The sequence below is a fragment of the Bufo gargarizans genome, chromosome 4, assembly GCF_014858855.1.
Source record: "Bufo gargarizans isolate SCDJY-AF-19 chromosome 4, ASM1485885v1, whole genome shotgun sequence".
Lineage (NCBI taxonomy): Eukaryota > Metazoa > Chordata > Amphibia > Anura > Bufonidae > Bufo > Bufo gargarizans.
This window is the reverse complement of record NC_058083.1, coordinates 22737360-22764203: the sequence shown is the minus strand read 5'-3', so window position 1 is coordinate 22764203 and position 26844 is coordinate 22737360. Positions and strand designations below refer to the sequence as shown.

Genomic DNA, 26844 nt, shown 5'->3' with positions numbered 1-26844 from the left:
TGTAATAAAATACAAATAAAAGAAAAAGAAATCCCACGCCAAAGAAAACTATTGTCCCATTTACCCTAAATTATAGAGAAGCCATTTTAATAATTTATTTTTGTGAAATACTGCATATTTAAAAACTAAAAAGCGCCAGGGGTGTAATGTAAAAAACATTGCAAAAATTATTTAGGTAGTCATACAAATAAAAAAGGTAGGACCCCCCCCCCCCCATCTGAGCCCTGTTGTGGTCACATGCAGGAAATGAGGCAGTGAGTGACCAATCCATGTCCTGTGTTCATATGTCCTTACTAAAGATGGCATCACCTGAGCGGCTTATGCAGCATTTTCAGTAGAAGTGATTGAATGAGATTTGAAGTACCGCTAAGTCTCCATGACCCTTCTCTGCTCTTAGCTCTGTGCAGATTCGGAATTTAGGAATCCAAAGACAGACTGCTTGCTAGGTTACGTCTGATCACTACAAGACAAAATATGGATGAGCACAGCACCCGGTATATTATAATGAGATGCCATATGTTGTAGTGTAAATGCTCAGTCACATGAGATCAGTGTAAGTAAAATATGGAGGACTCATTCCAGATGTGATCAAAGATTATTTGATTCTGGCCACGTCTTGGAGTCTTGTCCTGCTGTTTCATGCACATCCTTCATGTGACCCCAATGAGTTCAGGATCAGTGCACATAATCAGAGCTCCTCAGTATGGTGTATTGTTACGGTGAGCTGAACAGAGACATGTGCCTTTGTGTGACCTAATACGTAGTCTCCAAAACCCAATGAAAGCAATCCGGGCCATATACAGTCAGGTCCATAAATATTGGGACTGACACAATTCTAAAATTTTTGGCTCTATACACCACCACAATGGCTTTGAAATGAAACAAACAAGATGTGCTTTACCTGCAGACTGTCAGCTTTAATTTGAGGGTATTTACATCCGAGACAGGTGAACGGTGTAGGAATTACAACAGTTTGCATATGTGCCTCCCACTTGTTAAGGGGCCAAAAGTAATGGGACAATTGGCTTCTCAGCTGTTCCATGGCCAGGTGTGTGTTATTCCCTCATTATCCCAATTACAATGAGCAGATAAAAGGTCCAGGGTTAATTTCAAGTGTGCTATTTGCATTTGGAATCTGTTGCTGTCAACTCTCAAGATGAGATCCAAAGAGCTGTCACTATCAGTGAAGCAAGCCATCATTAGGCTGGGAAAAAAAAAACATCAGAGAGATAGCAAAAACACTAGGTGTGGCCAAAACAACTGTTTGGAACATTCTTAAAAAGAAGGAACGCACCGGTGAGCTCAGCAACACCAAAAGACCCGGAAGACCACAGAAGACAACTCTGGTGGATGACCGAAGAATTCTTTCCCTGGTGAAGAAAACACCCTTCACAACAGTTGGCCAGATCAAGAACACTCTCCAGGAGGTAGGTGTATGTGTGTCAAAGTCAATAATCAAGAGAAGACTTCACCAGAGTGAATACAGAGGGTTCACCACAAGATGTAAACCAATGGTGAGCCTCAAAAACAGGAAGGCCAGATTAAAGTTTGCCAAACAACATCTAAAAAAGCCTTCACAGTTCTGGAACAACATCCTATGGACAGATGAGACCAAGACCGACTTGTACCAGAGTGATGGAAGAGAAGAGTATGGAGAAGGAAAGGAACTGCTCATGATCCTAAGCATACCACCTCATTAGTGAAGCATGGTGGCAGTAGTGTCATGGCGTGGGCATGTATGGCTGCCAATGGAACTGGTTCGTTTGTATTTATTGATGATGTGACTGCTGACAAAAGCAGCAGGATAAATTCTGAAATGTTTTGGGCAATATTATCTGCCCCAAGAACAAGCAGGATCTAGAAGTCCAGAGTGGGTGAAGTGGACAAGTCCAGAGTGGGTGAAGTGGACAAGTCCAGAGTGGGTGAAGTGGACAAGTCCAGAGTGGGTGAAGTGGACAAGTCCAAAGTGGGTGAAGTGGACAAGTCCAGACTAGGTGAAGTGGACAAGTCCAGACTAGGTGAGGTGCACAAGTCCAGACTAGGTTCCTGTTTCCCGATGATTCCATGGATAATAACAAACTTTCATTCAGCTTAGGTAGACATGCTTACCAAAGGCAGGGGCTACTGACCTACCTGAAAGGCCTATTATCTTCCCTAAGAACAAGCAGGATCTAGAAGTCCAGAGTGGGTGAAGTGGACAAGTCCAGAGTGGGTGAAGTGGACAAGCCCAGAGTGGGTGAAGTGGACAAGCCCAGAGTGGGTGAAGTGGACAAGCCCAGAGTGGGTGAAGTGGACAAGCCCAGAGTGGGTGAAGTGGACAAGCCCAAAGTGGGTGAAGTGGACAAGCCCAGAGTGGGTGAAGTGGACAAGCCCAGAGTGGGTGAAGTGGACAAGCCCAGAGTGGGTGAAGTGGACAAGCCCAGAGTGGGTGAAGTGGACAAGTCCAGAGTGGGTGAAGTGGACAAGTCCAGAGTGGGTGAAGTGGACAAGTCCAAAGTGGGTGAAGTGGACAAGTCCAGACTAGGTGAAGTGGACAAGTCCAGACTAGGTGAGGTGCACAAGTCCAGACTAGGTTCCTGTTTCCCGATGATTCCATGGATAATAACAAACTTTCATTCAGCTTAGGTAGACATGCTTACCAAAGGCAGGGGCTACTGACCTACCTGAAAGGCCTATTATCTTCCCTAAGAACAAGCAGGATCTAGAAGTCCAGAGTGGGTGAAGTGGACAAGCCCAGAGTGGGTGAAGTGGACAAGTCCAGAGTGGGTGAAGTGGACAAGTCCAGAGTGGGTGAAGTGGACAAGCCCAGAGTGGGTGAAGTGGACAAGCCCAGAGTGGGTGAAGTGGACAAGCCCAGAGTGGGTGAAGTGGACAAGCCCAGAGTGGGTGAAGTGGACAAGCCCAGAGTGGGTGAAGTGGACAAGTCCAGAGTGGGTGAAGTGGACAAGTCCAGACTGGGTGAAGTGGACAAGTCCAGACTGGGTGAAGTGGACAAGTCCAGACTAGGTGAAGTGCACAAGTCCAGACTAGGTGAAGTGCACAAGTCCAGACTAGGTTCCTGTTTCCCGATGATTCCATGGATAATAACAAACTTTCATTCAGCTTAGGTAGACATGCTTACCAAAGGCAGGGGCTACTGACCTACCTGAAAGGCCTAGACCAACATAAGCCCTACCTTAGAAAAAACAATTCTCAGTGGAGAAAGCTTTGAAGGTTGGAAGATCCCCCCACCCCACCCCCAAAAAAAGGGGCCACATGAAAATAGATGGTTGTGATCATTGTGCGTAGCCATTTTAGCCACCACAAAAGACAGTTGTGAAGAAACGAAGAGCTCTACTTTTTAGCACATTAAGGAAGCACTCCCATAAAAATTACATTTCAAGGCAAAGGCTTTTTTTTTTTTTTTTTACCTCCGATGATGTACCGGGTCTTAGCATGGGAATGCCAGGGGAGGCTTCCGCCTATCAGTGATGCCAGTGAAGTCACCAGCACTAATTGGTGGTCTTTAGTGCTGTCCTAGACTGTTTACAGACCTCCCATTAGCGCCGGTGACATCATCGGGATCACTGCTAGGAGGAAGCCTCCGCCTAGCAGTATGAGAATGTTAACAAAACAGACCTTGCCCTCCGTAATGCAAGAAATGCTCCGACGCTCCACTTATTCATTCTGAACGAGTGAAGAAGGGGTTATGTCAGTGATCAGCTATGAACCCACACAACCCCTTAAAAAAAAAAAAAAGCAGTTCCAGCATTGTACATAATTTAGGTTTTTTTTGTAGAATTCGCCTCGGTATAAATAACACATTAATTTTATATCTTTGGTGGCTGCAGATGGTGCAGTACCAATATGTGCAGTGTTATATTTGTTTGTTCCTGCAATATCACATTATTCATTAGTCCCACATAAGGACTTTAATCTGAGATCCTTTGATCACATACATAATATACAGTCCTGATCAAAAGTTTAAGACCACTTGAAAAATGGCAAAAAATCATATTTTACATTGCTGGATCTTAACAAGGTTCCAAGTAGAGCTTCAACATGCAACAAGAAGAAATGAGAGTGAGACAAAACATTTTTTTGAGCATTCAATTAATTGAAAATAACAATTAAACTGAAACAGACTGTTTTTCAGCTGATCCAAATTTTAGGACCACATGCCTTTAAAAGGCCAAATCTGTGCAAAGATGTGGATTCATTGTCATTTTCTGGAGGGTAGTCGCACGCTGTGATGGCAAAGGCAAAAAACTCTCCCTTTTTGAACGTGGTCGGGTTGTTAAACTGCATAACCAGTGTCTCTCACAGCGCGCCATCGCTACTGAGGTGGGATGCAGTAAGACAGTCATTGGAGCTGGAGGATCCAATTGGCTGTCCGTCAAGACACTGGACGATCCTCGAACCAAATTAAGGCCCTTACTGGTGCTGACTGCAGCCCCATAACCATCAGACGGCATCTGAGACTGAAGGGCTTCAAAAACAAAAAAAGTCTTTAAAGACCTTGAACTCCACAGAACTGCTCGTTTGGACTTTGCAAGAGAGCACCAAACATGGGACATTCAAAGGTGGAACAAAGTTTTATTCTCTGATTAGAAAAAATGTAACCTTGATGGTCCTGATGGTTTCCAACGTTTACTGGCATGACAAGCAGATCCCACCTGAGATGTTTTCTACGCACCACAGTGGAGGGGGCACCATAATGGTCTGGGGTGCTTTTTCCTTCAGTGGAACAATGGAGCTTCAGGAAGTGCAGGGGCGCCAAACGGCTGCTTGCTATGTCCAGATGTTGCAGAGAGCATTCCTCATGACTGAGGGCCCTCGTCTGTGTGGTAACGATTGGGTTTTTCAACAGGAGAACGCTACAGTACACAATGCCCGCAGGACAAGGGACTTCTTCCAGGAGAATAACATCACTCTTTTGGCCCATCCTGCATGTTCCCCTGATCTAAATCCAATTGAGAACCTTTGGGGATGGATGGCAAGGGAAGTTTACAAAAATGGTCAACAGTTCCAGACAGTAGATGGACTTCGTGCGGCCATCTTCACCACTTGGAGAATTGTTCCCACTCACCTCATGGAAACGCTTGCATCAAGCATGCCGAAACAAATTTTTGAAGTGATAAACAATAACGGCGGAGCCACTCATTACTGAGTTCATGTTTGGAAGTTGGATTTCTGTTTTGGGGGGGTTTATTTTTTTTTTTTTTTTTTTTTTTTTTTTTTTTTTGGAGGTGTGGTCCTAAACTTTTGATCAGCTGAAAAACAGCCTGTTTCAGATTATTCATTATTTTCATTAAATTGAAGGCTCAAATAATGTTTTGTCTCACTCCCATTTCTTCTTGTTGCATGTTGAAGCTCTACTTGGAACCTTGTTAAGATCCAGCCATGCTAAATATGATTTTTTTGCCATTTTTCAAGTGGTCTTAAACTTTTGATCAGGACTGTACTACAGTTAGAAAGTGCAATGTATAATTTCTACCTGACAGTACTCTATTGACAGACAGCCTATTAGACACTGCCTCTGGACCTAATGGGCTTCCATACATGGCAGACTAGTAGGCCATTGTTATGTCTCTGGCTACCACAATGACCCATCAGAACCCTGGGATTGGGTCAAGCAGGGGAGGGTTTTTTGTAATGGGGTGATTGAGGGTTCCCAGTCCATCTGTCCACCAATTAGATGCCGCAGTTGCTATTGATATCTAAAGGGTTAAATGAGCAGGGCAGGAACAAGCTGTATGTTACAGCTTTCTCTTGCTAAAGATGGTGCAGATACAACTCCTAAACCTGGCTATTTTCACATCTGCGTTTTTGCAGGATCCGGCATGGCTCAGCAATAACGCTTCCGTCTAGATAATACAACTTCGAGAATCCGTTATGAACATTGTATTATCTTTAATACAGCCATGACGGATGCGGCATTTAATCTATTATAAGTCAAGGGGTGGCGGATCCTTTCTCCTTTGTGTCCGAGAAAACAGATCCAGCACCATTGACTTACATTGTGTTTCATGCCGGATCCGTCTTGCTCCGCATCCAATGCCGGACAGAAAAACACTGCAAACGTTTTTTCTGTCCGGCATGGGAATACAACCAAACAGAACGGAATGCATTCTGGTGCATCGTTTCAGTTTTGTCCCCATTGATAATGAATGGGGACAAAACTGAAGCTTTTTCCTCTGGTATGGACATCCTCTACTAGATCTCAATGCCGGAAGGGAAAAACACAGACGTGAAAGTAGCCTAACATGGGGGGTTAATGAATACATAGTGCATTTGATCGTACTGGGGGATAATTTATCTTAGAGTGGTGTAAAACTCCTACAATGAAGGAGGAGGTGCCTAATTTATGATGGGGTGCATGCCTCATGATCAAATAGGCGCATCCTCAAGTAGTCCTTGCATACAGTAGGTTCCCGTTAAAAAGAGGTCACCTTGACGTGGTGGATGGGCACAAATTATTTTGATCAAGATATATCTGCTAAGTGTCTCACATTCATTTTATATAGTGAATATAGCATTAATTTATTAATTCTATGTTCGCAGAGTTACATATTTTTTGCCTTTTATTTCTGGTAATATGATGGTAGCAGAGGTGCTCAGATCATCTAAAGATACAACACTGATGACTGTGCTGCAACAAGCTGTGCACCTAAGTAATCATCACATAACCATAGCACGGTCTCCTCTTGACGTAAGCAATGAAGCTCCAAATTCAGGAAATCTTGGAAACTGAAGAACGGATATTGAAATGTGAATACCTTTTTATTATACAGCATGCAAACTTTAGCCATTTACATCAGAATACCCTTTCAATTCTATGCCTTAACTTCACCTGTCCACCAGGAATACCCAACAAATCCCCTCGAAGAACGTGCTATCTTATTTTTAGCTTATCCGCCTCTTACAATCTGCTTCATTATTTATTATCTCCTTTTTTTGTGATTAAAAGCACAGAATGCTATCCGTCTTTTTCCAACCTTGGAAGATTTGCTTTCTGTTTAGGGGATAGCATTCTACTAGATTACACTATTGATTGGGTGTTGCAATTACCTGCTCCTGTCCAACCATAATAATACTGATATCGGCAATAAATGGACTGGGCGTCTTGACTTTGACCTGAGTTTCATCACACACTTGGGTCAGAAGGATATCTGGCCTTCAAATGTACAATGCATTGGAGAAATCCCCGGGAAGGTCAGGGTTTTAATAAAGCAGGGAGGGGGAGGAGATGAGCTGTGACCATGTGTGTATAAGCAAACACAAAATGTGTGCAAAAATAGAAGAAAAAAAAACAGAAGTGCTTAGCACTTGTGCTACTTTATTTATATAAGTGTTAGTGGCACTGTTTTTTTCTATTTTTGTATGAACTTTTTGGATAATAATGGCTGAGCGCCACCAGTGAATACATGTCTTAGGAGCCACTCCAGTGGGAACTGGCAGATGCCGGCTCTTTCAGGGTTTTTTCCGCACAGAGGCAAACTCTTTGTATGGAACACAGAATCACACAAGTTAAAATAAGTGATGAACACAGCTCAGCTCCTCCCCCTCTCTGCATGGGTCACAGAGCATGCCCATAGAAGTCAATGAACATCCTACTGTCCATGCGGTCACTATAAAGTCTGTCCTTGAATACTGTTAATGGGTGCTCAGGTTGCATCCATGTACATAAAATAAAAAAAGGAATACGTTTCACTATCTGGTTTTAAATACAGAAAATTCATTCCCTTTAACTTTCAATCTGTTGTAGGAACCTGTTGTAGCGTTTGCGCTCGTGTATGAGCTATACAAAGGACTGCCTCTCCTTGTCACACAGACCTGTTTATTTCCTCCAAGGCTGAATATGCAGTCACACAGCTTTACAAACATGCAGGACAACAAGGTAAAATGCCCTTGAAAGCAAAAATGTAAAGGCTATGTACACCTTCAAGAAAAAAAAAGAAAAAAATGTATGATTGCATTTTACTAATTTTGGGCTAAAATTTTTTTTCATTTGGTCTTTAATAAAAATACGGTATTCAGCCGTTATGTCACTAGCTGAGTGAATAATACTTTCACTTTGTGACGGTCATTTAATAACCCTCATCTCTAAATTAGTAAAAGGTCATAAACACTTATTTAAGCCACATTCTTATCAGTAAGATAAAAATTGAGCTATAATAAGTGTTTAGGAGGTCAGAGATAAGGAGCCGTCAGATGAGCTGACTGAAAGAGTAAAAACACAGAGCCTGCTACTAGAGAATCTCAAGCCTGCACCGAGAAAGTGGCTCAATATTTTTAATAAAGACCAATTAAAAAATGATTTTAGCTCATAATGATTACAATGCAATAATAATAAAAAAAAAGTCTGCAAAGGTGTACATAGCCTTCAAGCAACATGTCAGTTTTTTCACCGTTTTAGGTGTCATGCACACGGAGGTTTGTTTTTTTGCGGTCCGCAAAAACAGTTTCCGTTGTTCCGGGATCCGTGTCCGTTTTTTCTTCTGTGGGTCTTCCTTGATTTTTGGAGGATCCACGGACATGAAAAATGAAAAAAAAAAATCTAAGTCAAGTTTGCCTTTGAAATTATGGGAAAAAACGGACACTGATCACGGACGCGGATGACAATCTTGTGTGCATCCGTGATTTTTCAAGGACCCATTGACTTGAATGGGTCCGTGAACCGTCGTCCGTGAAAAAAATAGGACAGGTCACTTTTTTTTTAACGGACTGGAAACACGGATCACGGATGCGGATGCAAAACGGTGCATTTTCCGATTTTTCCACGGACCCATTGAAAGTCAATGGGTCCGCAGAAAAAAAAACGGAAAACGGAACAATGGCCGCGGATGCACACAACGGTCGTGTGCATGAGGCCTAAAGTGAAGATGTACTTTAAAGGACACTATCTAAGGCTGCTTTCACACTAGCGTTCGGGTGTCCGCTCGTGAGCTCCGTTTGAAGGGGCTCACGAGCGGACCCGAAAGCAGCCGTCCAGCCCTGATGCAGTCTGAATGGATGCGGATCCGCTCAGACTGCATCAGTCTGGCGGCGTTCAGCCTCCGCTCCGCTCGCCTCCGCACGGACAGGCGGACAGCTGAACGCTGCTTGCAGTGTTCGGGTGTCCGCCTGGCCGTGCGGAGGCGTGCGGATCCGTGCGGATCCGTCCAGACTTACAATGTAAGTCAATGGGGACGGATCCGTTTGAAGATGCCACAATGTGGCTCAATCTTCAAGCGGATCCGTCCCCCATTGACTTTACATTGAAAGTCTGGACGGATCCGTCCCAGGCTATTTTCACACTTAGCTGTTCTATGCTAAAATAATGCAGACGGATTCGTACTGAACGGAGCCTCCGTCTGCATTATTATGAGCGGATCCGTTCAGAACGGATCCGCCCGAACGCTAGTGTGAAAGTAGCCTAAATGACCCTAAATTGTAATAATTCATTATTAAAGGCAAAAATAAAATCTATAGAAAAAAAACCCTGTAGATTTGATCCTTTCCGGCTACGGTAGTTCTTCCGCTTATGTATGTATATATGGGCAGGTGTCGCATTTTTTTGCATAACAGTAAAAAACTAATTATAATAATCCTCTTAGCACTTTTGAGGAATATTTTTTAGCTAAGGGGAGTACAAATTTTATAGTAAACATATTTTAAAAAAATGTTTGGTGTTATTTTTAATTTTAGATTATCACTATGTATCCTGCAGCTTTCACACTGGCCACTAAGGCTAATAAAATGTTTCAATTAATAGTCTGAGCAGGTAACCTTTCAGCAGTCATCTCATTACCATCACAAGCGGGATTACAATGGCAGGTAACAGCTCTATAAATAGATCACACATAGATCATTCATAATAGGTGATGGTCACAACTAAAATACTCCCTCCTGACGTGTGTATAAGTCAGCAAGCATGTGTAGAAAACTCTCCCATAAAAGTTAATGAGGTCTCCTGCAGTAAATCTTGTCTATGGCCCTTGGTGGCTGCTATAAAGTATATTTCTAAATGCTGTTAGGTACAGCTGAGGCAAGATGGCCGCTCCCATAATCATGTTCAGTAAAGCTTAGACAAAAGTACATTTGTCACTATCTGGAGACACATTCCCTTCACATCCTGTTCATACTGTGCACACAAAAAGTCTGCACTATTTATCATGGTTTTGGTGCGTTTTTTGTGCACTTTGTATTGTGCATTTTCTTTTTATGTTAACACCCCATTGAAGTCTATGGGGAAAACCGCTCTACAGAAGGTACAGAATCCCACAAACAATTGTCATGTTGCGGTTTTTAAAATCCGCACAGGAGGTCAATTTCCGCACCTAAGAAGAAAAGCAAAGTTATGATATTGGTCTAATCTCATACATTTTGCTGGTACCGTATTAGGCTGCGGTTTTTCCACACAAAACCCGCGTGGATAAAATGTGCACAAGGCTACTTTCACACTGGCGTTTTGGCTTTCCGTTTGTGAGATCCATTCAGGGCTTTCACAAGCGGTCCAAAAACGGATCAGTTTTGTCCTAATGCATTCTGAATGGAAAAGGATCCGCTCAGAATGCATCAGTTTGCCTCCGATCAGTCTCCATTCCGCTCTGGAGGCGGACACCAAAACGTTGCCTGCAGCGTTTTGCTGTCCGCTTGACGAAACTGAGCAAAACGGATCCGTCCTGGCAAACAATATAAGTCAATGGGGATGGATCAGTTTTCTCTGACACAATCTGGCACAATAGAAAACGGATCCGTCTCCCATTGACTTTTAATGGTGCTCATGACGGATCCATCTTGGCTACAGAAGACATAATACAACCGGATTCATTCATGACGGATGCATGCGGTTCTATTATTGTAACGGATCCGTTTTTGCAGATCCATGATGGATCCGCCCAAAACGCGAGTGTGAATGTAGACTAACCCGCATAGAGTGCAGGCAAACCTTAAACTGATCCCACAGACTCAGAATGAGGTCCATAAGATTTTCAGTCACGGTTCTGGTATTTTTTAAGGTAAAAACAATGCTGAGGACAAAAACTTAATCAGAACCACAGTGCAAATGTGAACAGAGCAGTGCTTCTGTTATTCCTTCTGGAAATGTATCAACATATACAGACGTGGACAAAATTGTTGGTACCCTTTGGTCAATGAAAGAAAAAGTCACAATGGTCACAGAAATAACTTTAATCTGACAAAAGTAATAATAAATTAAAATTCTATAAATGTTAACCAATGAAAGTCAGACATTGTTTTTCAACCATGCTTCAACAGAATTATGTAAAAAAATAAACTCATGAAACAGGCATGGACAAAAATGATGGTACCCCTAGAAAACACAGAACATAATGTGACCAAAGGGACATGTTAATTCAAGGTGTGTCCACTAATTAGCATCACAGGTGTCTACAACCTTGTAATCAGCCATTGGGCCTATATATATGGCTCCAGGTAATCACTGTGTTGTTTGGTGATATGGTGTGTACCACACTCGACATGGACCAGAGGAAGCAAAGGAAAGAGCTGTCTCAAGAGATCAGAAAGAAAATTATAGACAAGCATGTTAAAGGTAAAGGCTATAAGACCATCTCCAAGCAACTAGATGTTCCTGTGAGTACAGTTGCACATATTATTCATAAGTTTAAGATCCATGGGACTGTAGCCAACCTCCCTGGACGTGGCCGCAGGAGGAAAATTGATGACAAATCTAAGAGACGGATAATCCGAATGGTAACAAAAGAGCCTAGAAAGACTTCTAAAGAGATTCAAGGTGAACTTCATGCTCAAGGAACATCAGTGTCAGATCGCACCATCCGTCGTTGTTTGAGCCAAAGTGGACTACATGGGAGACGACCAAGGAGGACACCATTGTTGAAAACGAATCATAAAAAAGCAAGACTGGAATATGCCAAACTACATGTTGACAAGCCACAAAGCTTCTGGGAGAATGTCCTGTGGACAGATGAGACAAAAATCGAAGTTTTTGCCAAGGCACATCAGCTGTATGTTCACAGACGAAAAAATGAAGCATATCAAGAAAAGAACACTGTCCCTACTGTGAAACATGGAGGAGGCTCTGTTATGTTCTGGGGCTGCTTTGCTGCGTCTGGCACAGGGTGTCTTGAATCTGTGCAGGGTACAATGAAATCTCAAGACTATCAAGGAATTCTAGAGAGAAATGTACTAGCCAGTGTCAGAAAGCTTGGTCTCAGTCGCAGGTCATGGGTCTTGCAACAGGACAATGACCCAAAACACACCGCTAAAAACACCCAAGAATGGCTAAGAGGAAAAAATTGGACTATTCTAAAGTGGCCTTCTATGAGCCCTGACCTCAATCCTATTGAGCATCTTTGGAAGGAGCTGAAACATGCAGTCTGGAAAAGGCACCCTTCAAACCGGACACAACTGGAGCAGTTTGCTCATGAGGAGTGGGCCAAAATACCTGCTGAGAGGTGCAGATGTCTCATTGACAGTTACAGGAAGCGTTTGATTGCAGTGATTGCCTCAAAAGGTTGCGCAACAAAATATTAAGTTAGGGGTACCATCATTTTTGTCCATGCCTGTTTCATGAGTTTATTTTTTTACATAATTCTGTTGAAGCATGGTTGAAAAACAATGTCTGACTTTCATTGGTTAACATTTATAGAATTTTAATTTATTATTACTTTTGTCAGATTAAAGTTATTTCTGTGACCATTGTGACTTTTTCTTTCATTGACCAAAGGGTACCAACAATTTTGTCCACGTCTGTAACTAGGCAATTCACTTATCGATATAGTGCATCACTACATAGTGTGACGCAATAAAAAAATGATTGAACAGTGTCAGCGTAAGGAGACGCCCTACTGACAAGGGAAATGGTAACACAAAGTCGTTAATGGTAAACTGCATGTAAAGGGTTTACCCAATAATAAAGTATTGCACTTTTTTTTTTTTAAACCATCACCAAGATATGAATACTTAAGTAATTTCATGTAAATAAAAATTTAGTATAGCCACTGAGCTTTTCACTAAAATCTACCTGTATAGTGCCACCTGCTGTTAGTGTTCTGCCTTATTTCTGTGTCCAACTAAGTAAGGCGGTTGAGGTGGTTGCTCATGCCGTTCTATCCATCTGAGGCAGTTACAGGCAGAGAGCTGCAGCAGAAAGACACACCCCCTGGAGCTGTGATAGGGAGAGAGCTGGGACAGAAAGGGCACACCCCGAGCTGTGATAGGGAGAGGGCTGGGACAGAAAGGACACACCCCCTGAGCTGTGATAGGGAGAGAGCTGGGACAGAAAGGACACATCCCCTGAGCTGTGATAGGGAGAGAGCTGGGACAGAAAGGACACATCCCCTGAGCTGTGATAGGGAGAGAACTGGGACAGAAAGGACACACCCCCTGAGCTGTGATAGGGAGAGAGCTGGGACAGAAAGGACACATCCCCTGAGCTGTGATAGGGAGAGAGCTGGGACAGAAAGGACACATCCCCTGAGCTGTGATAGGGAGAGAGTTGGGACAAAAAGGACACACCCCCTGAGCTACTAGTGTGAAATAAACCTAGCTGAACAATTGGAGCAATGAATGGAGAGATCTCTGGATCCAATAGAGGTAAAGGGCTGTTGTGCTGTAGTGTTGTTAGAAACAGATTGGCATGATTTTCATAACCTCTTAAAATTACCAAAAGAAACCTAAAGATCCTTACTTGCGACCAGTGTGCCGGGTCAGCCGTACGATCAGCTTGCGAGCTTCTTCTAAACTTGACTGTGTTTCTTTCACAAATGAAATGGGTTTCTGTAGTCCATGCTTCTCCAGGATCTCTGACACGCTGTCAATACAAGCATGATATAATGATCGCTAAGAGATCGTGGCAGGCGGCAAACATAAAAAAACGTAAACTATCAACTGTAATACTTCACATGTATTATGTTATATCTGTGTGTTATATCAAATAATAATACTTAATAAAGTAATTGGCGACAATGAGGTACTATAACATATATTATGCTTCAAGGCGTTCTTCGGACTATTCTCAAAAAACAACCCTCAACTCAACCTGAAAAAGGAAACAGTTCAATTTTTGGCACGTCCTGTGATGTGCCATTACGGAATCTGAATCCTCCTGTCTGGGCAATGTATGGGGCATCATCACTGATGTCACGTACGTTGCAGGGGAGGAACTGAGAGAAGGGGGCAGATTTACACTGCCAGGAGAACTTAGCTGAAAGTATCTAGCACAGAATGAGGGCCAGAAACAGTCTAAGGGCTCAATCACACGACCGTATGCCATCCGTGCCCATATTATGGACCGCAAATGTCAAACCCATTGACAAGGCAAACCCATTGACTTGAACGGGTCCGCAATTCGCAAGATACAGTGCGGAGCAGAGGCACGGATCGGAAGCCCACAGAGACGCTTGCATAGGCTTTTGTGTATGTTTCTCTGCGCTGCAAAAGATAGGATATTATTTTTTGCTGTATATTGTATATTGTGGACCCGTTAAAATCAATGGGTCAGCACCGCAATACAGGATTAACACGGCCTGTGCCCGTGCATTGCGGACCACAAGCTGTGGTCCGTATCAAGGGTATGGGCAGCCCACGGTTGTGTGAATGAGCCCTAACCTGCAAACATCTGGGCCAGCGGCGGTGACAGCAGAACACCGAACAGGGATATAAAAGGTGTTTGGAGTTGATCTACATGAGAAAATGAGTACAAGGTACCAGAAAACCACTTTAAATCGCCCCTACACATACAGATGACATTGCAAAACAAGCTGTCAGGTACATGAGGAGCAACACTATTTCTGAGCTTATATGGCTTGCCAATTTTTTTTGCGATTTTTCCCTCTGCAGGTTTCATCTCTAATTCTCAGTTGTCCCTGAACTAGTAGGTAGAGGCTGGCTTCCAGGAGTGCACATGGAGAAAAGCAGGAGGTTCTGCTCCCTCACTGAGAAGAGCTATATAGGACATTATAGAGAAGGACTGAGCAGTATTGATGTAAAAAAGCACTTGAGTTGAGAGGCAAAACTCACTATTAATCAGCAGTGTCTGTCTCTCTGCAGCTCACTACTCCGCTCCCTCCCCTCTCCAAGGACTTCTAAAGGAAGACACATTCTGATTACGGATGAGCAAACTTGTGTTTTCAAGTTCGGCGTACAAGTTATGGTCCGTGGTAGCGGAATCCATAACGGAATTCTTAGATAACTCGAACCTTGTACGCCGAACTTGAAAACAGAAGTTCGCTTAACACCTATTCTGATTCTTCAGTGAGCATGCCACTCAATCTTTGTTTTAACAAGACAGATTTATTACAAATCTCAGTTAGTTAGTTAGTTAGAAAGTAGTCAGAAATTTGTTTTGGAAATGGGGGGTGGGGCATGATAACTGTAGAAAAAGGCCTTTTTTCCTTATATACAGTATATAAGAAAGCTTCACGTATTCGCCTGTACTATCGATGTATGCAAAGTTAAATGGAAAGTTAGTGAACATTGAAAAGTTATAAAAATAGGACTTTCAAGAAGAAGTGTAGAATAGAAGACCACATCTCATGGAGCTGTATTTTTCTCCAAGAAAGCCAACATTTATGCAGGAAACCCACCAGATCCCAATATAATCCAGTGGCGACCAGTTATGCTGGATATGGTAACCCTGGTAGTCTGATCCTCTGCCAGAACAGACTAAAGGAGTTACAAAACGGAGATGTGGACAAACCCTTCAATTACCAATTAGACAGTGGGACAGATAACCAGTGGATGTAGAGGAAAAGGGGACAACATGGAAGGGTAAGTAGTCCCCATGGGGGACAGAAAACGTGCATGTGGTCATATGGTTGAGATACAGAAGCAGCTGGGCCATGGAAAAGGTTGATTTAATGGGGTATCGGGTCTGTCAGGGGGTGTGGAGTGTAGTGTCCAAGGGTCTCAGATTTTCTGAAATCCGTTAAGAGCTCTATGTGGTAATGTCAGTAACTTTTTATTAACCACATAAATGGAGGCTCTCTTCTTGTGCACAGACATGAGTTACATGTTGAGTGTTCTCCTAACCTAGCCGAAACACATTATACTTTTATCGGCTGAACCCACCGAGAACAGCGGGTTTGACCAGCTCTCTAATGTGTGTAGGGAGCTTCCGACTCTCCCTCGACAGAGAAGTCAAGAATTGGGGGCGAAATCAATATTTTCACCCAATTCTTTTGTTCCACGGGAAGATACCCGCCACCAAAACTGTCTGGCAGTGGCTTTCACCGCTCTCTCCATAACCTACATAGACATGTTCGGCTGAACCGAACGTGTATGTGCATGGGGAAGCCGGGAGAACGATCGTTCTGCCGACAGCTAATGAATGTGCGTGGTCAGCCTATACGGTCGGATCATTTTAAACATAATTCAGTCTTGGCTATACCTGGGCTGCAATATTTGGATAAAAGATAGATGGCTACACAGGGGACATCATGAATCTATACAAGGAATTCCTCTGCTGGTTTTCCCACCTGGAGTATACTAATTGCATCCAGATGTATACTATGAGGATATGAACATCAGTCTTTGCTAAAACACATGTCACAATCCTATTGGCTCTTTTGCATTTTTAGGTTGTAAGGGTGACACCCAGGGCTTTGCTAATAAAGAGAGAGTCTTCTGCCGTTTGGAGTTGGAAGAGGTCTAGGAAGACTCAAATACTAACAGGAGTCATGTCTTCTCATTATTTTATTCCAAGACTAAATTTTAAGATTTGGAGCATTGCAGACAGCATGGTTAGATGCCTTGTAATTCTACCGTGACCTATCTTATGTTTAGCAATTAGATGGTGATCCCACTTTTGCAGCGCAGTAAACTATCTTCACAACATTCACCAATCTTCACAGATTTCATGAAAATAACAAGTCAACTCTATGGGGTTTTCCGATATTTCGATACTCAGGATATGTCATCAGTATCTGATGGGTGGGCACCTATAAAGGTGTCTACTGGGCACACTTGTCTTAGGAAACTGAAATGAAATGAGTTTTTGGTGTATGTCTGGCAGAAATAACAGATCATTGTATCTCATCTCCTTACAATGACATACTTTAAACTTTAGTTTATGTAATGAACCGAGCCAAGCACGTAGTTGTTCTTCCCGGTAGACAGAAGAGTTGGTTTACACGTTCATTTACTATATAATCTGTCTTTATTTACAACTTTATTTTGCTTGTCTTATGGCTGGTTTCCATATGGTAAGTGCAGGTGGTGGAAATTAAGTCACTTTATTAAACCTACAGCTTCATTATCCAGTTACAGCAGATAGATGGATTAGTGCGGGTGGTTAAACGCCTGTCTGAATAACAATGACACTCAGGGACTTGCTGGAGATTACGATCTGTATCCTACTATCGGTTCCTCCTGACCTTGAAGAAGTTGCTTTGTTCCCATGTGTCCCAGGTGACAAGATGACATTGGAAGACAGCTGCAAAGACAATTTACAGCAACACAGAGGAAACCTTATCATTTTTCTTCTATACCGTGCTGTCCTCCTTACTGTGGTAGTGTTTTCTGCTTTTGAACTGTCTACACCCAGCTTAACTTTCAGAAACTGCTCGGTGGACTGCAGAAAAGAAATCCTTTAAGTTGACTCTTGTAAGAAAAAAAGTAAGACAGAAAGGAAAGGTTATGGGGAAAGGTGAGATTAAGGTTAGAGAGAAAGGAAAACGATGGGAGCACGAAGGAAAGATTAAAGAGAAGAAAAGGTTAGGGAGAGAGAAGGAAATTATAAGGAGAGGGGAGGAAAGTTTAGTGAGAGGGAAAAAAATTAGGAAGAGAGGAGGGAAGGCAGGGAGAGAAGAGGGATGGTTAGGGAGAAAGGTGGGACAGTTAGGGAGAGAAAACAAAGGTTAGGGAGAGAGAAGGGAAAGTTGGGAGAGATGAGGAAATGTTAAAGGAGATAGAAGGAAGGTTAGGGAGATAGAAGGAAGGTTAGGGAGAGATGAGGAAAGTTTAGGGAGAGAGGAGGGAAGGTTAGAGAGAGAAAATTAAAGTTTAGAGAGAGAAGAGGACGTTAGAAAGAGAAAGAAAAGTTTGGGAGAGACAGGGGAAGGTTAGAGGGATGAGAGAAGGTTAGAGAGAAGATGGGAAATTAGGGAGAGGTGAAAAAAGGTAAAGGAGAGAGAGAGAGAAAAGAAGGTTAGGGAGAGCTGAGGAAAGGTTAGGGAGCGAGAAGAAGTGGTTAGACGAGAAGGGAAGAAATAGCAGCCTGAAGGAAGGACAAATGACAACATTATGCTCTATTCTATTCTACCCCCAACTTCAAGCAAAAAATCCAACACAACTGCTAAAAATTGTAAACAAAAAATATGCTGTATCTGACTGTTTGCATACAGTTTTGGTGACAAATTGTCTACTGTCTTTGGCTACTTTAGAAGCCAAACTCTCATTATAAGGGTTTTATGGGAAAGTGATTAAATGCAATGCAATCTGCAGGCAGCATGTTATAGAGGAGGAGGAGAGCAGATTGCTATATAGTTTTATAGGAAAAGATTCTGTAAAACTTGTAATTTATACATTTAAGCCTCTTATCTTGCTATACTTAAGTCCACCCATGTACAGCCATCAGTGACGGATAGCGATCTCTGTATAAACATTTACACAGAAAATGCTATCAATGACTGATAACAGCTCCCCTGTGTACAGCTATCAGTGACTGACAGCTATCTATGTATACACACTTACACAGAGAATGCCGTCACTGATAACACCTCCCCTGTGTACAGTTATCAGTGACTGACAGCTATCTATGTATACACACTTACACAGAGAACGCTGTCACTGATAACACCTCCCCTGTGTACAGTTATCAGTGACTGACTGCTATCTCTGTATACACACTTACACAGAGAATGCTGTCACTGATAACACCTCCCCTGTGTACAGTTATCAGTGACTGACAGCTATCTATGTATACACACTTACACAGAGAATGCTGTCACTGATAACACCTCCCCTGTGTACAGTTATCAGTGACTGACTGCTATCTCTGTATACACACTTACACAGAGAATGCTGTCACTGATAACACCTCCCCTGTGTACAGTTATCAGTGACTGACAGCTATCTATGTATACACACTTACACAGAGAATGCTGTCACAGATAACACCTCCCCTGTGTACAACTATCAGTGACTGACAGCTATCTCTGTATACACACTTACACAGAGAATGCTATCAATCACTGATAACACCTCCCCTGTGTACAACTATCAGTGACTGACAGACTATGTATCAATATGCTCAGCTCCTCCTGCTCTATAACGTGATGTCTGCAGATTGCACTGTGTGTTGTGCTGACAGGTTCTCACAAGTTTAATTCACAATAGATCAAACTTTCTTACTTTCTTTAGTAAATATGAGAACTAATATTGAAAGTTCCTAAACATCATGTGGTAATAAGGGCAAGGGGGATGAACTGCTGATTAACTAGGTAGGTTTTTCAATCAGGAGTCATGGAAAGCTGAGTGTCAGCTCTAGTGGAAGCTTATAATGGCAGCCATATTGCTTGTTACTCAGCTCAAAAAGAGGACCTGTCATCACTAAATCCAAAGCAATCTGCAGGCAGCATGTTTTAGAGCAGGAGAAGCCGAACATATTAATATATACTGTATTTTATGAGAAAAGATTCAGTAAGTGTACTTTCACACTTGCGGCAGAGGATTCCGGCAATCCAGATGCAAACGGATGGCATTTGTCAGACAGATCCTGATGCGGATCCGTCTGACAAATGCATTGAAATACCGGATCCGTGTCATCCGGAAAAACGGATCCAGTAAAAAAAAATTCACAGATTTAAAGGTCTGCGCATGCGCAGACGGGAAGAGCGGATCTGTCAATGCGGCAATTTTAATGACGGATCTGGCACTAAGGCATTTCAATGGAAATTAATGCTGGATCTGGCATTCCAGCAAGTGTTCAGGATTTTTGGCCGGAGAGAAAAATGCAGCATGCTGCGGTATTTTCTCTGACCAAAAAACTAAAAGGGACTGAACTGATGCATCCTGATGCAAACTGAACGGATTGCTCTCCATTCAGAACGCATTAGGATAAAACTGATCAGTTCTTTTCCGGTATAGAGCACCAAGGACGGAACTCAGCGCCGGAAAAGAATAATGCTAGTGTGAACGTACCCTAAAACCTGTAAGTTATACATTTATATATTTTTCCACCTCCTGTGAACAGCTAGCGGTACAGTGTGATCACTGGTAACACCTTCTCCCTGTACCAATAGTTATCCGTAGGAGGTGGAAAAATCGAAGATATACATGTATAAATAACATGGTTTTACTCAGTTTGTTTTCCCACAAAAATATACATCAATCTGCTCAGCTCCTGCCTGCTCTATAACATGGTCCTTTCAGACTGTACAGCATTTTGTGAGACAGAAACGAATATACTTAAGAAATGGTTGAGCAAAATGTTTAATAATTTAAGAGAATTTTTTTTATGGTATCTGACAAGGACGACGTCTGCTTCACATAGCAAGCCTGTATTTTCATATAGTAAGAAGCATGAAGGATGTGTATATTTCCTGGCCCTGTGCAGTTCATTCTACTATCAGACATCTATTAGCATCAGACACCGGCTTCCTCAGGCCTCGCCGCTGACTTTATGAAAAGAGGATATTTATGATTCCATTCGGTTCCTGACTGACAGAGTTTATCCGTAAATCAGAAAAAGTCATACCAAAAGATATTTCTTTTGCAAATACTAAGCCAGCGGCGATTATGAACAGGGTTGTGATGCCCGCAGCTTTATAATTTACAGCTTTACTTAAGTTTTACGACATAATGAATTACTTCAAAACGTTTCCTCAGCCTTTTTTAAGGGTCTAAAGCTGGTCAAAGATATTAAGAAGCTGGCGGTCCAACCATCTACAGGGAGTGCAGAATTATTAGGCAAGTTGTATTTTTGAGGATTAATTTTATTATTGAACAACAACCATGTTCTCAATGAACCCAAAAAACTCATTAATATCAAAGCTGAATATTTTTGGAAGTAGTTTTTAGTTTGTTTTTAGTTTTAGCTATTTTAGGGGGATATCTGTGTGTGCAGGTGACTATTACTGTGCATAATTATTAGGCAACTTAACAAAAAACAAATATATACCCATTTCAATTATTTATTTTTACCAGTGAAACCAATATAACATCTCAACATTCACAAATATACATTTCTGACATTCAAAAACAAAACAAAAACAAATCAGTGACCAATATAGCCACCTTTCTTTGCAAGGACACTCAGAAGCCTGCCATCCATGGATTCTGTCAGTGTTTTGATCTGTTCACCATCAACATTGCGTGCAGCAGCAACCACAGCCTCCCAGACACTGTTCAGAGAGGTGTACTGTTTTCCCTCCTTGTAAATCTCACATTTGATGATGGACCACAGGTTCTCAATGGGGTTCAGATCAGGTGAACAAGGAGGCCATGTCATTAGATTTTCTTCTTTTATACCCTTTCTTGCCAGCCACGCTGTGGAGTACTTGGACGCGTGTGATGGAGCATTGTCCTGCATGAAAATCATGTTTTTCTTGAAGGATGCAGACTTCTTCCTGTACCACTGCTTGAAGAAGGTGTCTTCCAGAAACTGGCAGTAGGACTGGGAGTTGAGCTTGACTCCATCCTCAACCCGAAAAGGCCCCACAAGCTCATCTTTGATGATACCAGCCCAAACCAGTACTCCACCTCCACCTTGCTGGCGTCTGAGTCGGACTGGAGCTCTCTGCCCTTTACCAATCCAGCCACGGGCCCATCCATCTGGCCCATCAAGACTCACTCTCATTTCATCAGTCCATAAAACCTTAGAAAAATCAGTCTTGAGATATTTCTTGGCCCAGTCTTGACGTTTCAGCTTGTGTGTCTTGTTCAGTGGTGGTCGTCTTTCAGCCTTTCTTACCTTGGCCATGTCTCTGAGTATTGCACACCTTGTGCTTTTGGGCACTCCAGTGATGTTGCAGCTCTGAAATATGGCCAAACTGGTGGCAAGTGGCATCTTGGCAGCTGCACGCTTGACTTTTCTCAGTTCATGGGCAGTTATTTTGCGCCTTGGTTTTTCCACACGCTTCTTGCGACCCTGTTGACTATTTTGAATGAAACGCTTGATTGTTCGATGATCACGCTTCAGAAGCTTTGCAATTTTAAGAGTGCTGCATCCCTCTGCAAGATATCTCACTATTTTTGACTTTTCTGAGCCTGTCAAGTCCTTCTTTTGACCCATTTTGCCAAAGGAAAGGAAGTTGCCTAATAATTATGCACACCTGATATAGGGTGTTGATGTCATTAGACCACACCCCTTCTCATTACAGAGATGCACGTCACCTAATATGCTTAATTGGTAGTAGGCTTTCGAGCCTATAAAGCTTGGAGTAAGACAACATGCATAAAGAGGATGATGTGGTCAAAATACTCATTTGCCTAATAATTCTGCACTCCCTGTATAGACCAGCAGACACTGACTCCTCAGGAACATGCATGTCCACTCGGGCCACTCATGTAGGTTATGGAGATAGAAAGTGGTGGATAAGAGGTGGCAAGAAACGTCTGGAGCTACTTAAAGGAATGCACAACGAAAAAAACTACACGGGTTCAACACCAGCACATCCAATCCTTGTTTTCCTCAAAGCCACACGTCAGCGACTGTTTGGTCACCAACAAAAGACAAGAGATTGTCAATGGATCTGATCTCACTTTACTGGGTGCCCAGCTAAATCTAAAGTTAGCCATACACAATTGTTTAATGCTGGCCAGAACGGACGACCATCTACACATGTATGGGAGGTCTCCCGACTCTCCCTCAACAACAGATGTTTAGGAAAGGAAGGATCAGTTATGTTGGATCTCAACATGCCCAGTGGCGTACAGACAATGGAGACAGACCATGAAACCGTTTCGGGACACAGGGTGGGACAGGGAAGGAGGAGCCTGTTGTTGGACTGCTTCTGTACCACATGTGAAATCATCGCATTTTCATGCAGAAATGCTAGGGGGAACTCAGTGCATAGAGGTTCTACAGGATGGCCCACGAAAAAGTTGTGCTAGTATGAGAAGATGAACGAGCAAGCGGATTTTTTTTATTTTCTATTATTATCCACAAGTCACAAAAGATGCTGAAAGTGTTCCCCGTTCACGTCTCTGCATCTTGGGGAACGTCGGATTATGATACAGCTTGAAGTCTAGCCATGCCAATCAAGGGGAGGGCGGAGTGTGCAGAGCACAAGGGGTGTTACAAAGCAGTGCTCAAAGGATTCGGCCCCGCCTCCTGGTGCTTGAAGGTCTCATTTGCATATGAATAAAAACACAGATAACTCTGCAGCTGTTTATAATACAGACAAAAGAGAGGTATCATTTTAATTAGCCATTCACCAGAAAAATATGTTTATATTTTAATAGTAGGGGCATTTTTGGATGCGGTGATGCCCATGATGTTTATATTTCTTGTTAGGGCTCTTTCGCACTTGCGTTCTCCGGATCCGTCGTGTACTCCATTTGCCGGAATTACACGCCGGATCCGGAAAAACTGAAGTGAACTGAAAGCATTTGAAGACGGATCAGTCTTCAAAATGCTTTCAGTGTTATTATGGCAGCCAGGATGCTATTAAAGTAGTAGTGGGGAGCAGTATACTTACAGTCCGCGCGGCTCCCGGGGCGCTCCAGAATGACGTCAGATCGCCCCATGCGCATGGATGACGTGATCCATGCGCGTGGGGTGCCCTGACGTCACTCTGAAGCGCCCCGGGAGCCGCACGGACGGTAAGTATACTGCTCCCCCGCTCCCCACTACACTTTACCATGGCAAACAGGACTTTAGCGTCCTGGCAGCCATGGTAACCATTCAGAAAAAGCTAAACGTCGGATCTGGTAATGCGCCGAAACGACGTTTAGCTTAAGGCCGGATCCGGATTAATGCCTTTCAATGGGCATTAATTCCGGATCCGGCCTTGCGGCAAGTCTTCAGGATTTTTGGCCGGAGCAAAAAGCGCAGCATGCTGCGGTATTTTCTCCGGCCAAAAAACGTTCCGGTCCTGAACTGAAGACATCCTGATGCATCCTGAACGGATTTCTCTCCATTCAGAATGCATGGGGATAATCCTGATCAGGATTTTTCCGGCATAGAGCCCCGACGACGGAACTCTATGCCGGAAAAGAACAACACAAGTGTGAAAGAGCCTTATTTATGTATTATTATTTTTTATTCAACAGAAAGGGGGTGATTTAACTTTTATATTTTTTTTAAATTTGTTATATATTTTTAACAGTTTTTTTTTTACTATTTTATGATTTTGAAGCTTGTATTTGAGCCTACAAAATCCTTTTTTTTTTTATTATTCTGAACAATCATGGGTCTATTAGACCCATTATTTGTACAGAGTTGCTCATTTCTTATGTTGGCCTGCCACCTGCTGGCCAACATAAGAAATGCAGCTTAAATACCCTGGGTCTCTTCAGAGAGATCCAGCGTATTGAATTCAATTACCGGCATCCTCATTGGCTGCACAGGATGCCAGTAAGAAGGTTTTTCACCCTTTAGATGCCGCAATCTCACTTGATCACGGCATCTAAAGGCTTTAATGACCGCGATCAGCATTATTGCTGGTTGTGGTCATTAGCCACGGGTCTCTGCAGTTTCTGCCGTGGTATACGTGGGGGATTTTTACAGTTTACTTTACAGGCCGTTGACCCACTTGCGGCTTAGCTCTAGTACATTGACAGCGGACAGGTGCTGGGGCCTCAAGAGATGCCTGTCCACACACCGCACCAAGAAAGGATGCATCCCAGTCCGGGCTTTTAACCCCCGGGCCACAAACTTCAGCACTACCTCCCTTTACAAACAATAGGAGACAGAACATATGCAACCACCGCCTGAATTTTAGCAAAATCCATCATGTGAACAGCCATAAGAGCTACAAAAAGGGTGTGATGTCCACTTGGCAATGGTGGAGTCTGCTGCTCCTGAACTGCGGACACCATCTCTATGTTCTTCTCCATAGATATTTTATACTTTTGTAGAAACAAGATATTTTATGTCTTGTACATCATTTTCCTTCTAAAATGCATTACAAAAAATAAATAAAAAAATAAAAAATAAACTTCATCCATTACATTTCATCCTGGTGTATAAGGCTGCAGAGGATCTAGGCGGTAAGTACTGGTTAAATTGAATGCGTGTTACCTGAGGATTTGCTCGAGCTGATCCACCTTGTCGTGTAGAGATTTACTTATGTCCGTCTCCATGCTGGGAAGAGGAGGGAAAGGGACACAGTGAATCAGATAGCCGGCTGTAATTTCCTGCAGTTATTAATATGGCATTACTGAGCGACACAAACAATAAGCTAGTCTCCGCTCTACGCCACTCTCTCTTGTGTCTAAGAAGATTTGCCCTGTCTTGTATCTCAGAGTTCCTTCATTGCATTGGGAAAAGGAAAAAGATTTATGAAAAGGACGATAAAAAAGGAACACAAAACAAACATCATAAGAACGTCTCGCGGCAAATAAAATCTAATAAAATGTGCACTCTTTACTTGGAATCCAACCCTAATAATGGCTTCTTTCAAGTGGAAGCCCACCCAAATCTATGCAAACATGTGAGGTATGGATTCTGGTGTGTCCCTGTGAGTATGAATCACTTATTTTCCAAAGAAGAGGCCACTAATGTCAAGGCCATTGTATGGTAAGGCTCTTCTCTGACCAGCACAGCACTAGCACTTGATTTGGAGACCTAGAGTGGAACCCCCCACAATTATCTTTTCACAAGTCTATAACGGAAGGATTTTCTCCTTTAATAACAAGTTAACCAGATATTGAATGCAACACGGCAGCTTTACGTTGCCAATTAGTGAACCATTAGAAGTGAACCCTCAAAGGATGTCTGTCAGCAGTTTTGACCCTGATGTAGGGGCTGGGGACAGCAGTACAACAAGCGTACCTTTAGTGGATAATTTCTCATCTGGAGTAGGGGGAATATGAATTTTTATTCTGCTCATGCAAGTGCTGAGGAGGTGGGGCTTCTCTGCATTAAACTACTTCACAGTCGCTCCCCTCTGCTCCGAGTGGTGACTATAGTGGTCTCCTAGTTGGATTTTACAGCTGTCACTCAGAGCACAGGGGAGGTACTGTGAAGCAGATAAATGAAGAGAGCACTTCAGTGATCTAATGCCTTTTGGACACTTGCAACAACAGAATCTGGCAGAATTAATCTTCATATTCACGCTACTCATGATAACAAGACCTCAACAAAAGGTATATTTTCCCTGCTGTCCTCAGCACATACCTAGTGCTGTCAGCAGTTTAGGATGTTCAACGCTACTGACAGACACCCTTAACCTACTAACATACTCCCCCCCCCTCCCCCCAAATCACTCCTCAGAAACACGATTTTTCTGGATTTTTAGGAGGCCAAACTACACAGAAGTGAATCATATGATAATTTTACAGCTTTGTAGAAAATCAGAGAAGAATGTGAAGTGCTCATGATGGTGTTATATGTGATAAGCTATGGCACCTTGGATGGTTTATTGTTGAGTCCTTTAGAACAACACACAAACTTCTTCCAGCTCACCTCTTTGGTCGATACATGTAGTCCCGGTTCCAAGAGCCTAGGGGTGTGACCCCGCTGCAAATAGCAAAATCCGAAAGGACGGCTCTGGATTCGTATAGAGATCCTCAAAAACGTCTCCTTTATTTGTAAACAATATTACACGACTAAGGACGTAGTTTCGAAACGCGTCAACTGAACCTGTGTACTGGTGGATATGTCTGCAGTTAATATTGTTTACAAATAAAGGAGACGTTTTTGAGGATCTCTATATGAATCCAGAGCCGTCCTTTCGAATTTTGTCCTTTAGAACAACCTCAATGGTACACCAA

At 42.7% G+C, this 26844-nt stretch overlaps 1 protein-coding gene across 1 annotated transcript in view; it reads right to left on the bottom strand.

Annotated features, from left to right (window-relative positions):
- NBAS (NBAS subunit of NRZ tethering complex) overlaps positions 1 to 26844 on the bottom strand; it is a 678694-nt gene that overhangs the window by 434928 nt on the left and 216922 nt on the right. The window contains 2 exon segments of the mRNA XM_044291127.1: positions 13655 to 13777; positions 25151 to 25213. Coding sequence (XP_044147062.1) covers positions 13655 to 13777; positions 25151 to 25213 — 186 coding nt within the window.